Source organism: Nothoprocta perdicaria, unplaced genomic scaffold (genome assembly GCF_003342845.1).
Source record: "Nothoprocta perdicaria isolate Ctin4 unplaced genomic scaffold, notPer1 scaffold_12, whole genome shotgun sequence".
NCBI classification, from domain to species: domain Eukaryota; kingdom Metazoa; phylum Chordata; class Aves; order Tinamiformes; family Tinamidae; genus Nothoprocta; species Nothoprocta perdicaria.
The window spans coordinates 520827-531992 of NW_020454316.1; the positions used below are offsets into that span (position 1 = coordinate 520827).

At 50.8% G+C, this 11166-nt stretch overlaps 1 protein-coding gene across 1 annotated transcript in view; it reads right to left on the reverse strand.

Moving 5' to 3' along the window:
* Nucleotides 1–735: 735 nt before the first annotated feature.
* Nucleotides 736–11166, reverse strand: part of GGA2 (golgi associated, gamma adaptin ear containing, ARF binding protein 2) — an 11302-nt gene continuing 871 nt past the window's right edge. Inside the window, exons 2-17 of the mRNA XM_026053881.1 lie at nt 10978–11062; nt 10788–10863; nt 10285–10383; nt 8772–8895; nt 8110–8213; nt 7519–7599; nt 6925–7062; nt 6634–6715; nt 5090–5206; nt 4621–4788; nt 4310–4365; nt 3874–4025; nt 2936–3105; nt 2132–2301; nt 1478–1588; nt 736–1222 (exon numbers count right to left, since the gene is read on the reverse strand). Coding sequence (XP_025909666.1) covers nt 1112–1222; nt 1478–1588; nt 2132–2301; nt 2936–3105; nt 3874–4025; nt 4310–4365; nt 4621–4788; nt 5090–5206; nt 6634–6715; nt 6925–7062; nt 7519–7599; nt 8110–8213; nt 8772–8895; nt 10285–10383; nt 10788–10863; nt 10978–11062 — 1844 coding nt within the window. The 3' untranslated portion in view covers nt 736–1111. The remainder of the gene's footprint in view (nt 1223–1477; nt 1589–2131; nt 2302–2935; nt 3106–3873; nt 4026–4309; nt 4366–4620; nt 4789–5089; nt 5207–6633; nt 6716–6924; nt 7063–7518; nt 7600–8109; nt 8214–8771; nt 8896–10284; nt 10384–10787; nt 10864–10977; nt 11063–11166) is intronic.

The following is an 11166-nucleotide window of genomic DNA, read 5'->3' on the forward strand; positions in this document are numbered from 1 at the left end:
CGCCGCCGCTTGGCCCCTGCCGGCCACCGTCCCCGGCTGCGCGGAAGGGACGTGGCGCGCGGCGGCCACCGTCCGCGGGGCGGGGCGTTGCTAGGCAGCGCGGAGCTCGCGGCCTGGGAGGACTCGGCCCGAGCGGCGCGGGGGGGGGGGGGCTCCTGTGGAGCGGGGCCGGAGCCGCCCGCACCCCGCGGAGCTCGGCCCGCCCGCACCGACCGAACGGCGCCGCTTTGTTCCCTCCGTGCGGAGAACGGGGCAGCTCCGCTCCCAACACAGTCACCTTATCCAGACAGCAAAACCCGTAACCTTCCCCCTTGCACCAACTCAGGGGACTTTGGACAAAAAAACACCATCACAAATCAGGTCTCAGAACAAGTTGGTTTTATGCAGTCAGGAACCCCGCTCAGCTCGCACAGAGAGGATGGCCATGGAAGGAGAAAGCTCCTGGCTGCCCCAGGGACACGTTGGGAGCTGAGGAAGCCCCAGGCAAGAAGCCGCGGCAAGAGCAGCTTTGGGCAAGCTCCTAGTGACTCAGGCTGGCAGCGCTCGGCCGCATAGTGGCCTGAAAACCTTCCCTTTATTTGCTCTCCCCRTTTTGTACCTGGCCACCTAAACCGTATCGGCCTGAGGGCCGCACAGCGCCTCTCACCCTTCCTTACGCTGCCATCCACACAAAGCATACAGACCCCAGGGAAAACAGGGGTGAGGTGCCCGGCATGAAACCTTTCCTGGTACCAAGCAGCCTGCCAGAAGGGCTGACATATGATGGTCTTTTTCACTCAGGACAAGATGTAAAGCAAGAGAGGGAAGATGGGCCCAGAAAGCAGCAGGAAAAACATGGAAGGAAACACTGCATGATAGAAGCAACCCGGCTCCCACACGTCAGGGCTCTACAGGACACAACGGCCTGTAAAGCAGGGGCAGCTCTACAGAAAGAGCAAGGCAGAAGCGGCCACTTCACAGCCCCCAGCCAGACACGTGCAAGGAAACCCAGGGCAAGGAGAAGACAGCAGACGCCAAGGAAAGGAGCCATTGCTGAGCCCAGGCCAGCCCTCCCGGCCACACTCCCTGCCCACGGATAAGGCAACACGGCAATGTCCAAGGCTCAGGACGTTCAGCTGCTGCTCCAGAGCTCAGCTTCTGGGAAGCCGGTCACCTCTCCCACCTCACTGAAGGGCTGCACACCTTGCACGAACATTAATTTGTATCTTAGTCGGATGGGATCCTATGAGAAACAGAAAGAGAGGCTGGTCATGCTGAGGATTCCCGGCTCTTTCCCGCTCCTCCTTCAGCTTCGCTGCAGTGTCACCCTCAGAAAAGGGGCTCCACACTCTAGCCAGGCAGCAGCTCTGCGCGGGCAGGGCCGGGGTCATCACGGCCCAAGCCCCTGCACACAGATCACAATTTCCCCATGTTTCAGACGAGCCCCCAGCCCTTCGTCACRCTCACGCTGCCCCACGGCGCTAGCACCGACACCCACCTTGTGCGGGTTGGCTAGCAGCAGGACCTGGGACAGCACTGCCGGCGGAAGGAGCGGGCTGAAGGCGGGAAGCTCAGAGCCGGACGCTGGTTGCAGCTTTATTTTCATGGTCTGGAAGAGAAAACAAAGGCAAGACATTTTGGTCCACACTAAAAAAGAGCTGGAGACCTTCATGCACGGATGAGAACAAAAAAACACTATCATTTTGTCCAAAAAGCATAAGGATTCCAGAGAAGCCCTGCTCCTACATTTGGTTCCTGCTACAAGGTTAAGACAAATGGTCACATGGAGTTGCCTCAATGGTCCCTTTAACCAGCTGTGAAAAAGGTTTCATGAAGCACATCCCTTTTCATGGCCTACATCTAAAGGCAGCCGTTCCTCAGCAGACRGTTGCATGTGCCCACGCAAAGGCTTTTCCAGCAGGTCAAAGCACTGGGCCTGCAGCCCTGMTTGCTTCTCTCCTCTCAAGGCCTGGGATATATTCTGAAACTGGCACTGTGGCCACAAGCACCAGCATACAACGGGTGCACAGTTCAGAGGAAAAGAGCCATGCAATTTCCAATAAACAAAGCTAATGTTAAAAAGAAAGAGCAAACCTGCTTCTCAGGACATTTCTGAGCAGTCCCACTATTCTGCTCGCCTCRGGCTTCTCACCTTTGGGACAGCAGCCTGGAACTCGATGTTCTTGATTGGTTGGGCGGACGTGCTGAGCATGGAAAGAACCATCACTAGCACATCTGGCCGGCCAGGAGCTGGGTCTCTGGAGAAGTGCAGCATGGCCTTGAAACCATGCTGGTCATACACAGTAAGAGGAGAGATGCTGCCTGCCAGAGACAAAACAGGGTGAGGCTCAAAGCCTGGAACTGCCCCTCTCTTCCGAGGGAGAACAATGGACAGAGGATAGAGGAACAGCAGGAAGGGAACACTCAGACTGCCTTTGCACCCATCCTTCTCTTCCAAAAAGAAGAACGACCAAGGCTTTGCAGGCCTCCTTGAGCAGGACATACCCTGCCATGAGACACTGTGGTGCCACGTGCCATGCCCAGGGTGGGACTCTGCAGGTGGACACAGGGCTGGGCCACAGAGTGTTAAATTAAAATGCGGAGATGGAAAAAGCAGCAAGGAAAAAGCAAGGGAGACAACTCACATTCAGAGATATCTTTTAAGAGCCTAAAGAAGGGCTGCTTCAAACTTCAGTAGAAGTGCCACAGTCAAACAGTACAAACACCCACTGCAAACCTTAGCCGGGGCAGGAAACTGCCCACTACTGAGCAGGGATGTTTCCACAGCTTGATTCCTAGCACCTGCTGAAATTCCCAGATGCGACAATCACTTCACAGAATAGTCACTATTTTTGTCTGGCTGAACCCCTCACAGCATGGAGCTTTCTTGGCTTACTCTCCTGCAAGAGAAGAGCTCTATAAAGCAGAGCTGGGGCACAGAAAACATTGCACTTACTTGGTGTAATTGAAATTAAAGGGACAAAAACATTTGCTAGAGAAGCATCATGAGAGGCTGGATGCAGAGAGGCAGGAGGCTTCAGCTCGTAGCCTAGGCTGGAGAATGGAGTTTCTGCCACTGAGCTATTTGGAAGGTCTGGAAAGGGCAGTTTCTTTGGTGATAAATCCCTGGAAAGAAAAGCATGCAGAAAGCTTATAATGCCTGGGAGACCATGTGGTATATATCATCCTCGCTGGGTCCATCTCGCATTCCTAATCCTCATCCCTTTTAGGTAGGAAGTACAAGCTTAAACTCCATGTGTTCTTGCAAAATTTGAAAATGGCCCCAATTGTACATGGAAGCTCCCGTTGCAGCATTAAGATGGACTTTGGTTTCCAGGGCTTTAGAAGTCTATTCTCGTCCCATGCAGCTGCTCTGGGGCACTAGTCAGTGAGATTCAAATACAGCTTAAGGACAAAGCAGGAGACTAGGAAACCCCAGTAACATTTCTTGGCCTGTATTATGACAGGACACTGGATAATAGTCACCTGTTCCGAAGCTCTGTGGATGACTARTTTGGGTCATCCCCTATGAACTGAATGCCTTGGAAATTATTTTGTCAAAGGCTGAAGAAAGCTGGTCAAAGTCATAGGGGTTTTGTTTGTTTTGTTTTTGAGTCACAAATTATTATAAAAGACCTGACTGTAAAGGTTTTATTCCTTTAGTTCAAGAACACCTCATTACTAACGCACAGAAACTGCTCCCCAAGATTTCTGACCCCTGGGAGGTCTTTGTGTGCAGTTGTGCAGTCAGAATTACCAGGTGCATAACTGCAGGTTAAGAGCTGATGTGTCTGTGGATGGCTTGCCTTCATTAACCAGTACTATTTTAAAGATATTCCTAAACCTCACTGCTGTACAGGAGTATTCCTGGCCTCCAGAGCRGAATCTGCTTACAAGGATAATGTCTTCATCCTGGAAGGTGGAGACAGCTGCTTACACGGGTCCCAAAACACATTCTTCTCGAAGCAGTTGTCCTCCTGGCTCTCCTTCAGCCCCGGTGTTTGCACAGCACTTACAGCCTCACCGTATCCATTGTGTACAGCAGCCTGGAAAGCAAAGCACTTCTAGTTCAGGCTGTGCAACAGCAGCAAAAGTCTGCCCCACTGAGAAGAACCTTCTTTGTAAACAGAACTTAAAGCAGGAATAAACATGACTAATTTAGTAGCAAAATGCAGCAGAATTTGACTGTTCACTGCTCAGTCAATTTCTGTCTGCTTCTGGGCAGAAGAATTCTAGCACAAAACAAGGCAGATGGTGAGAGCTAGGAGATGAACCCATCTAATTTTTGTCCTTTGTACCACAGGGACTAAAGTATATAAGGATCACTTACCTCTGCTAAGCCCAAATCATATGGTGATTTTTCTACAACAGGAGAGTTGTTGAAATCTAAGAAAAATATGGAAAGCACAGGCCAATTACAGGAAGCAGCGGTTTTCCATCAACCATGTTCTTCCTATGGCGACTAATAGCAGTTAGACTGCAGTGCACCACTATTAAAGAAATTAGATTCCTGGCAACTTACAGCTAACCTTAGCTAAAACCTTCTTTCTCCTCTCAGGAACAACGTTAAAATCAAAGTTCTTCTATCTTAATTAAAAATTAGTAGCACAGATAACACTTCCCTGAGCTGCACACACAAACCTAGCGATGTTAAGTCCTCCTCGAGCAGACAGGTGGAGGTCGTGCTGCTGTGCCGGCAGGCAGGGCTCGTCTTTGCAGACTGGTCCGTGCAGGACTCGGATGGGGCCTCCAGCTCCGCGAAGTCGATCAGGGTGTAGCTCTTCATCCGTCGTGGGGGCGTCTGGCACGCTTGAAAACAGCAGARCGTGTTAAAGAGGTTAGTCCTGCCAAGAAGAGCGCACGTGTAGGTTCAGGACRCTTGAAAGGACTCACAGGTAAAGAAATCCAGGAACGTTTTCAGTCAATGTATGTAAAAAAATTATAATTACAGAGAGCAAGGAAAAARCTATAAACAAGATTGTTCTTACATAAAACAAATCTGCAAAAACATCTGTTCCAAAACCATCTTTTATGCCAGCAATCRTCCATGCCAGGAGGAAAGACAGCAAGCCCCAAACGTTCACACGGGAGGTAGAGCAGCACTCGCTACCTGCTGCGGCAGCGGGGCTGGCGGCTGCCCCGGCGCCGCTGCCTTCGTGCGCGGCCACGACCTGCTTGTACTGTCCCAGGGCCTGCGTGAGCTTGTCGTTGGCCTGCAGTATCTCGGCTGGAAAACACATTAGAAACAAAATGTTAGTGTTTGAGCACAAGGGTCAGCTCCGTGGCACCTTCCAAACTGCCTGTGAGCTACACTGCATCCAAAGCAAAGCCTGGGGTATCCCAACCGGCACAGTATTACACTAGAAAGCTTACTAGAGATGAGTACAGCAGGACCATCACCCATGCCTTACAAATCATTTTTGCTGCAACATTTCTGTGCTGAGGTTGAAAATCAAGGATGATTAATAGACATGAAGTAACCCCAGGCAGCAATTAAACCCACAGAAAGGGGCTAAGATATAGAAAAGGACGGAGCTGCAAGACAGGAAGGGAAGAACAGGAGGGAAAGAAGAAAGCAAAGAAGCAAAGACTTAAATAAACACTTCCCCCATCCCATCCCAGCTGCCCAAGCCTCCCGAGTACGGGCAGTCCCTGCTGTCTCTTATGCACTTTGCTCTCCCATGCAGGGTTTACGGGTCTGCTCAAGTCCATGCAACACTGCATCTGCAGAGCCCTGGCACGGACAGGTGAGAACAAGAGGTGTGGGGCCCAGCAGGAGCTCAGCTCTCGGGGCTGCAGCTCAAGACATCTGCGTTTTCAGCACGGCATCRCTGCAGCAAGGTTTACAGTTAAGTTCCAGACAGATGCACAGGACTGAAATGCARCCGGCTGGGAAGGGCCGGATTGCGCAGCTGTGGAACGCACATACTCTGCTCCTGTGGCTCTCCTCAGTCTCGTATCTACAGAAATCAAAACCATCAGTATCTCTAGGGAAAACACTCCAGAAGACTCCAGCTCTCTGCATGCTCAGACTTCACAGACTCTGAAACAGCCTTGGCTGGAGGAAACTGGATTCATTGTTTAGCTTTGGTCTCCAAGTGCTATTGAATAGCTTCGTAGGGGAGAGGTGGGAGGAGCTTTCCATGGGAATGATTTAGAAGTGAAAGGGGGGAACTTTAGCACAACTGCAGCACTACCTAAGCACTCTCACCCCCAGAGGAAGCAAATACCATTCCTCAAAACAGAGGAACTGCAAAGACACCCAARGATAGCAGCAGCTCTCTGTCAGAAATCCAGTGATTTAGTCTAGCTTTAGAGTCAAGCAAAATAACTTTGTGGGTCAGCTCTCATCTCACACGACAGCCTTCCAGAGCTTTTCCTCCCAGTAAGTGTAGAGCACAAGCCCAGAAGAGCAAGGGTTGGCACTGCAGAGAACTGCAGCAGCAGGGACGAGTGTGGCTGTGAAGGACGTGGGTTTCTGAAGATGTGGGTATTCCGAAGTGGTGAGGTAGGAGAAGCTGCTACTCAGGAATGAGGAGTGCCAGCCCAGCTCAGCACTGCCACAAGTCTGCACAGCTCTGTGGGGCTTAATACTCCTTCAGTGAACAGCAGAAATCAAAGGAGGGAATTTTAGCACCATATTTTTAACATTACCTAATGCCTCATCGTCATCAACTGTCTCACTGGCAAGGCGGAAGAGCAGCGGCCTCAGCTTCTCACAGCGTTCAAACAGATTCTGCAGGAAAAAAACACCTCAGCAAGAGAAAGCCAAAGTGTCCCAGCAGGAGACAGCTTCATTAGTCTCACAGGGTCCCTGGGAGCATTTCTGCGTCCTAATGCTCTTGCCCACGTGCAAGCTGAGGGCACCCTTTGCGTGTCGTTGCCCTGGGCTCTCCCAGTTAGAGTCAGCCAAAAGACTCCTATGTAGGAAGAAGGAGCAGTCACCTGTAGAGTGTCACGGTCAGATTGAGATAATTCTTGTCTCCTGTAGCTGTCCAGTAATTCACCCATGAGTTTAACACTCTCAGAAACCTCACTGATTGTGTTCGCTCTTCTGGAGACTTTAGCTGACTTTTCTTGTTCCTTTGGTAAAATAAAATAAATAAAATAAAATAAAAGCAGACATTTTGGTTAGTGCTAGCAGTGCACATGCTTGGCTGTGTGCTCAAACAGCCTTGTGGGGGGGCTGCTGCTTATTAACGTGTCATTGCAGATGCAAGGGGGCACAAGACATCGGAGGGAGGTGGTGTTCAAATCTCACCCTATAAAGAACTCCATTACCAGAGTAGACAACTGTGTATTTTAGGGAGCAAGTCCTGCTCTTCAACCTTGGAATAACAAATACTGAGGATAGCCCCTTATCTGGTCCCTTTAAACTGCTCCCAATCAGACCTCAGAGCCAGGTTTCCTTGCTGCTATCTCCTTTAATACCAGTATGGGGCCATATATTAGGCAGATCATATAGAGGGGCTCACTGCCAAAGGACTGAAGTGTAAAGCACCTCCCCATCACCCCAGACGCCGCCTCCTCGGCGCCTACCTCCTTAATCATGCTCTTGATGAGGCGGTTGGCAGCCTGCAGGTCCTCAGAGTGGTTGCTCTTTAAAAGCCTCGCTAAGAGCTGTTGAACGGAGAGCATTAGAGCGCRACGCGGCCACACTGCCATGCCCACCCTCAGCGGTCACCAGCGCGCTCAGAGCCCCGCAACGCCTTYCATAATTCTGGGAATACGTGGGCTCAGCCTAATCAAGATCCTGCTGTTGCCTCCTGCACGTGCTGGCAGCAGAACAGAAGTCAATGGTGCATGGGCAAAATAGATCACACTACAGGTCAGGCTCAGAGAAAAACAAACCTGGATCTAATAGATTATCTCTGTGGAAAGGCTCCATAATCCTTCACTTTTCCCCATTTGTAAGAGAAGAGTAATGGAACTCAAAAAGTTTCACTTCTGACTAAGCAAAGCCCCTGGCAAAGCATCAAACCTTTGTAAGAACTAGCCCTCATATAGCAAGGGGCATTAGCACTACCAAGAACACAGCGAATACATGCCATCTGAAACAGCCCCCAACGCCAGTTYATGACTGTTTTCTCAAGCAGGGAGACAGCAAGACATGTACAGCTTAAGGTTTACCTTGGATTTCTCTTCATCTGTGTCAAAAATGGAGTTCCGAAGTCTCGGAGAAGGAGGAGGTAAAATCTTGTCTTCCGGCAATTTAGGATCTTCTTTCACAATCCCTGTTGTGGATAGGAACACTCGTTCAGTGACACCCGAGACCACCGCTCTGCTGAGCATGGATTTTGCACTTAGCTCTTCCAATTCTCCCCAAAATTTTACAAAATGAGATGCAGAAGCAGAGCCACCTTAGCACAAAGCGTGCACAATGACGTCCCTCTCCTCCGTGAATTAGGCAAAAGCCAAATGAGATTTTCAGGGCAGAAAACAAAATGAGGGCAAGTAGGGTTCGCTCTGTGGGGGTGTCCAGAAGCCCCTCATGAGCACCCGCCTCCGAGCGCCTTGGAATTCATCCTGCAATCTTTCCCCGAGCAACAGTGGTGGATCCTGCGGGAACAGAGGCCACGCGATGACACCGATCTTTGACTGAATAGGCAGCTCTGCAGTAAGTCTCTTTAAGCAGTTAGGTGCATCGTTAAGTACCCGAGGAACCTCATATGTGTGGCCTTTGTCCTTCCTTCTTCACGCATAGGGGCAAAGGCTGAGTCACCAAACACGGGCGAGCGCTGCGGTCTGAAAGCACGTGGCTTCGCAAGGAAACCGAAATAACAGAAGCAAACCTTGTTTCTTCAGCATCTGATAAGCATCCCGGATTTTAACTTCCTGAGGAAACCAAACCGTCCAACTGAATATTATTTCTGTGACTCTTGATTTGACTTTTTCTGAAGACCAGGCTCCGTGGTACTGAAAGAAAAAGTTTTAAAAGAAAAAAGTTCACAACCAAACAGCTAATGCCGGATATAACATAGAGGTCTAGGGCCAAGTTGCTTGCACACAGAGATCACTCAGCAAATGGCTTCCTAACACATTATTCACAGGGCCATCAACTGTGTTATTTTATAATAGATAAAATAGCACACAGAGCCGTGGATGTACATAAGGAGAATGCTCGAAGTGCTGAGGATTACACAGACACTACATAGCAATCAAAATGAAACCGTTTCAAAGCTTCCCTGAGCAGTTATTTGAAACTGAAACCAAGAAGAGTTTTCTTGTGATTTCTATGAAAATAGTTTTGTGCTTGAATTTAAACCTTTCTCTTAACCGTTTATAATGCAAATGGCACCAAYAGCCTCAGCCAGACCAAGGCAAATGAACAAACTGAACTGAACAACCCTAGAAGAGAAAGTAGTTGCCCTTTTCTGGTGTTTGGATATTTTCTCTGAGTCCATTACTGCCTGTGAGTATTCACTTTAGTAGCTTAAAAATTACCCATAGGTGTGATAAAAATCACGAAGTCATTTTAAACTCAAATAGCAACACCTGGTCTGTCAAAACAGCAAGCAGACCTCTCCACAGTAATACCCTCTTTAGACTTTCTTATTTCACCGAAATACCTTTCCCAAACCTGGAATCAAGAGCAGAGTTTTTCCTGTTTGGCTTCACTTTTGCCAGACCAAAGCAGCTCCTCTGCCATTAACCGACATAACATAAGGGCAAGCGAAGCCCGGGTAGAAAGCATGAGCCATGCTCAGAGAAAATCGATTCCTGAATTGCCTAGCAGGGTGTTTAAGATGTCCCAGCTGCGCTGCGAGGAGGAGAGGGGCGAGAGGACACAGGCCCTGGTGCTCCGAGGCTGCGTCGCTCACCCTGCGACGGGGAGAAGGGGGAAGAGCCCGGGCTGCCCCGTCACCTCTGCCACGTCCCGGGCAGGGGGAACGGGCCGCAGCATCGGGCCCCTCCTGAACCTCTCCCTGTCCCAGCAGGGCTGGCAGGGACCAAAGGGAAAAGCTTCCACAGGAGGGATCCCTGGAGAGCAGGAAGAGCCAACACTGCTAATTCAGTCACCCAACAGCTGTGGCCTGTTAGCCCCCTTGCTCACCCACGCCTTGCCGGGGACACTATTCAAGGCTTTTTGYGTTCCCTCTCTATCCTATACCTGTCCCTTGCTAACGTTAGTGGGARGAAAAAGCCAATGATTGTATCATTTACAGGGAGGTTTACACCAAAACATTGTCACGTGCTCCCCAGCACATCTCTACTCTTGGTAAGAATAACTCAAAGTCTTCATATCCCATTTGAAGAAAAGAGTATTTCATACCAGCTAGATCCAGCATAACCACAACTACCTACCTTTGGGGAAAGCACTTTTATCAGCTCATTCAGAAACCTGAATTTTGCTATTTCACTGTGAAACCTTTCACCACAATTATTCACACAGGTCTCCAGCACCTGCAGAAAATAAACCGGTATCAAACAGAGCCAGCAGGAACAGCTCTTAGGAGGTTTCTGAAAGCTTTCACATTGCAATATTACATCTAAGAACTTTGTGGCAGCACCACACAGACACAGATGAGATACTGGGGATTTTGTGCAGCAGGAACATGCATTTTCCCTTTGACAAAACACGCATTTCTGCATGAGAGTCTTCTCCCCATCACCAACAATTCTGAGCCCCCAGCCCTTTGTGCGGGCCACTAAAATCCTCTGGCTGCAAAGGGAGGAAGAACAACAGCTGCTCCCGTTATACCCTAGTTTCTATACTCCCCATACGAGGGGAGACAGCCCCGGGCTCCCCGCCGCGGCCCCGCTCCGGCTCACGCCGTCCCCCTTTGCGGGCGGCCGGAGGCACTTACGGTCAGGGCATGCAGAGCCTCCATCTCCTGGGGCGACTGGATCTTATGTGCCAGCAGCCGCGGGGCAAGCGACGGGCTGGGGAGCAACGGGAGCGGGTGAGAGCGCGCCGGAGCCGGGCAGAGGTGCTGGTTCCCGTGGGGCGCCCGGCGCATCCCGGGCGCTGCCGGCCCCGCGCGGCGCCCGCCTTACCCGTCGGCGTCCGCGTTCACCTGCTCGCAGAAGCGCCGCACACATTCCCAGCTCTCCTCGGCCACGCTCGGGTCCGTGGCTTCGTCTGGCACCGGGGAAAGGGAAACGAGAAAGGAGACATTGAGCGGGCAGCGCCCCGGGGCTCCCGCGGCGGCGGCACCGGCCCGCGGCTCCCGGCGCTCCCGGGGC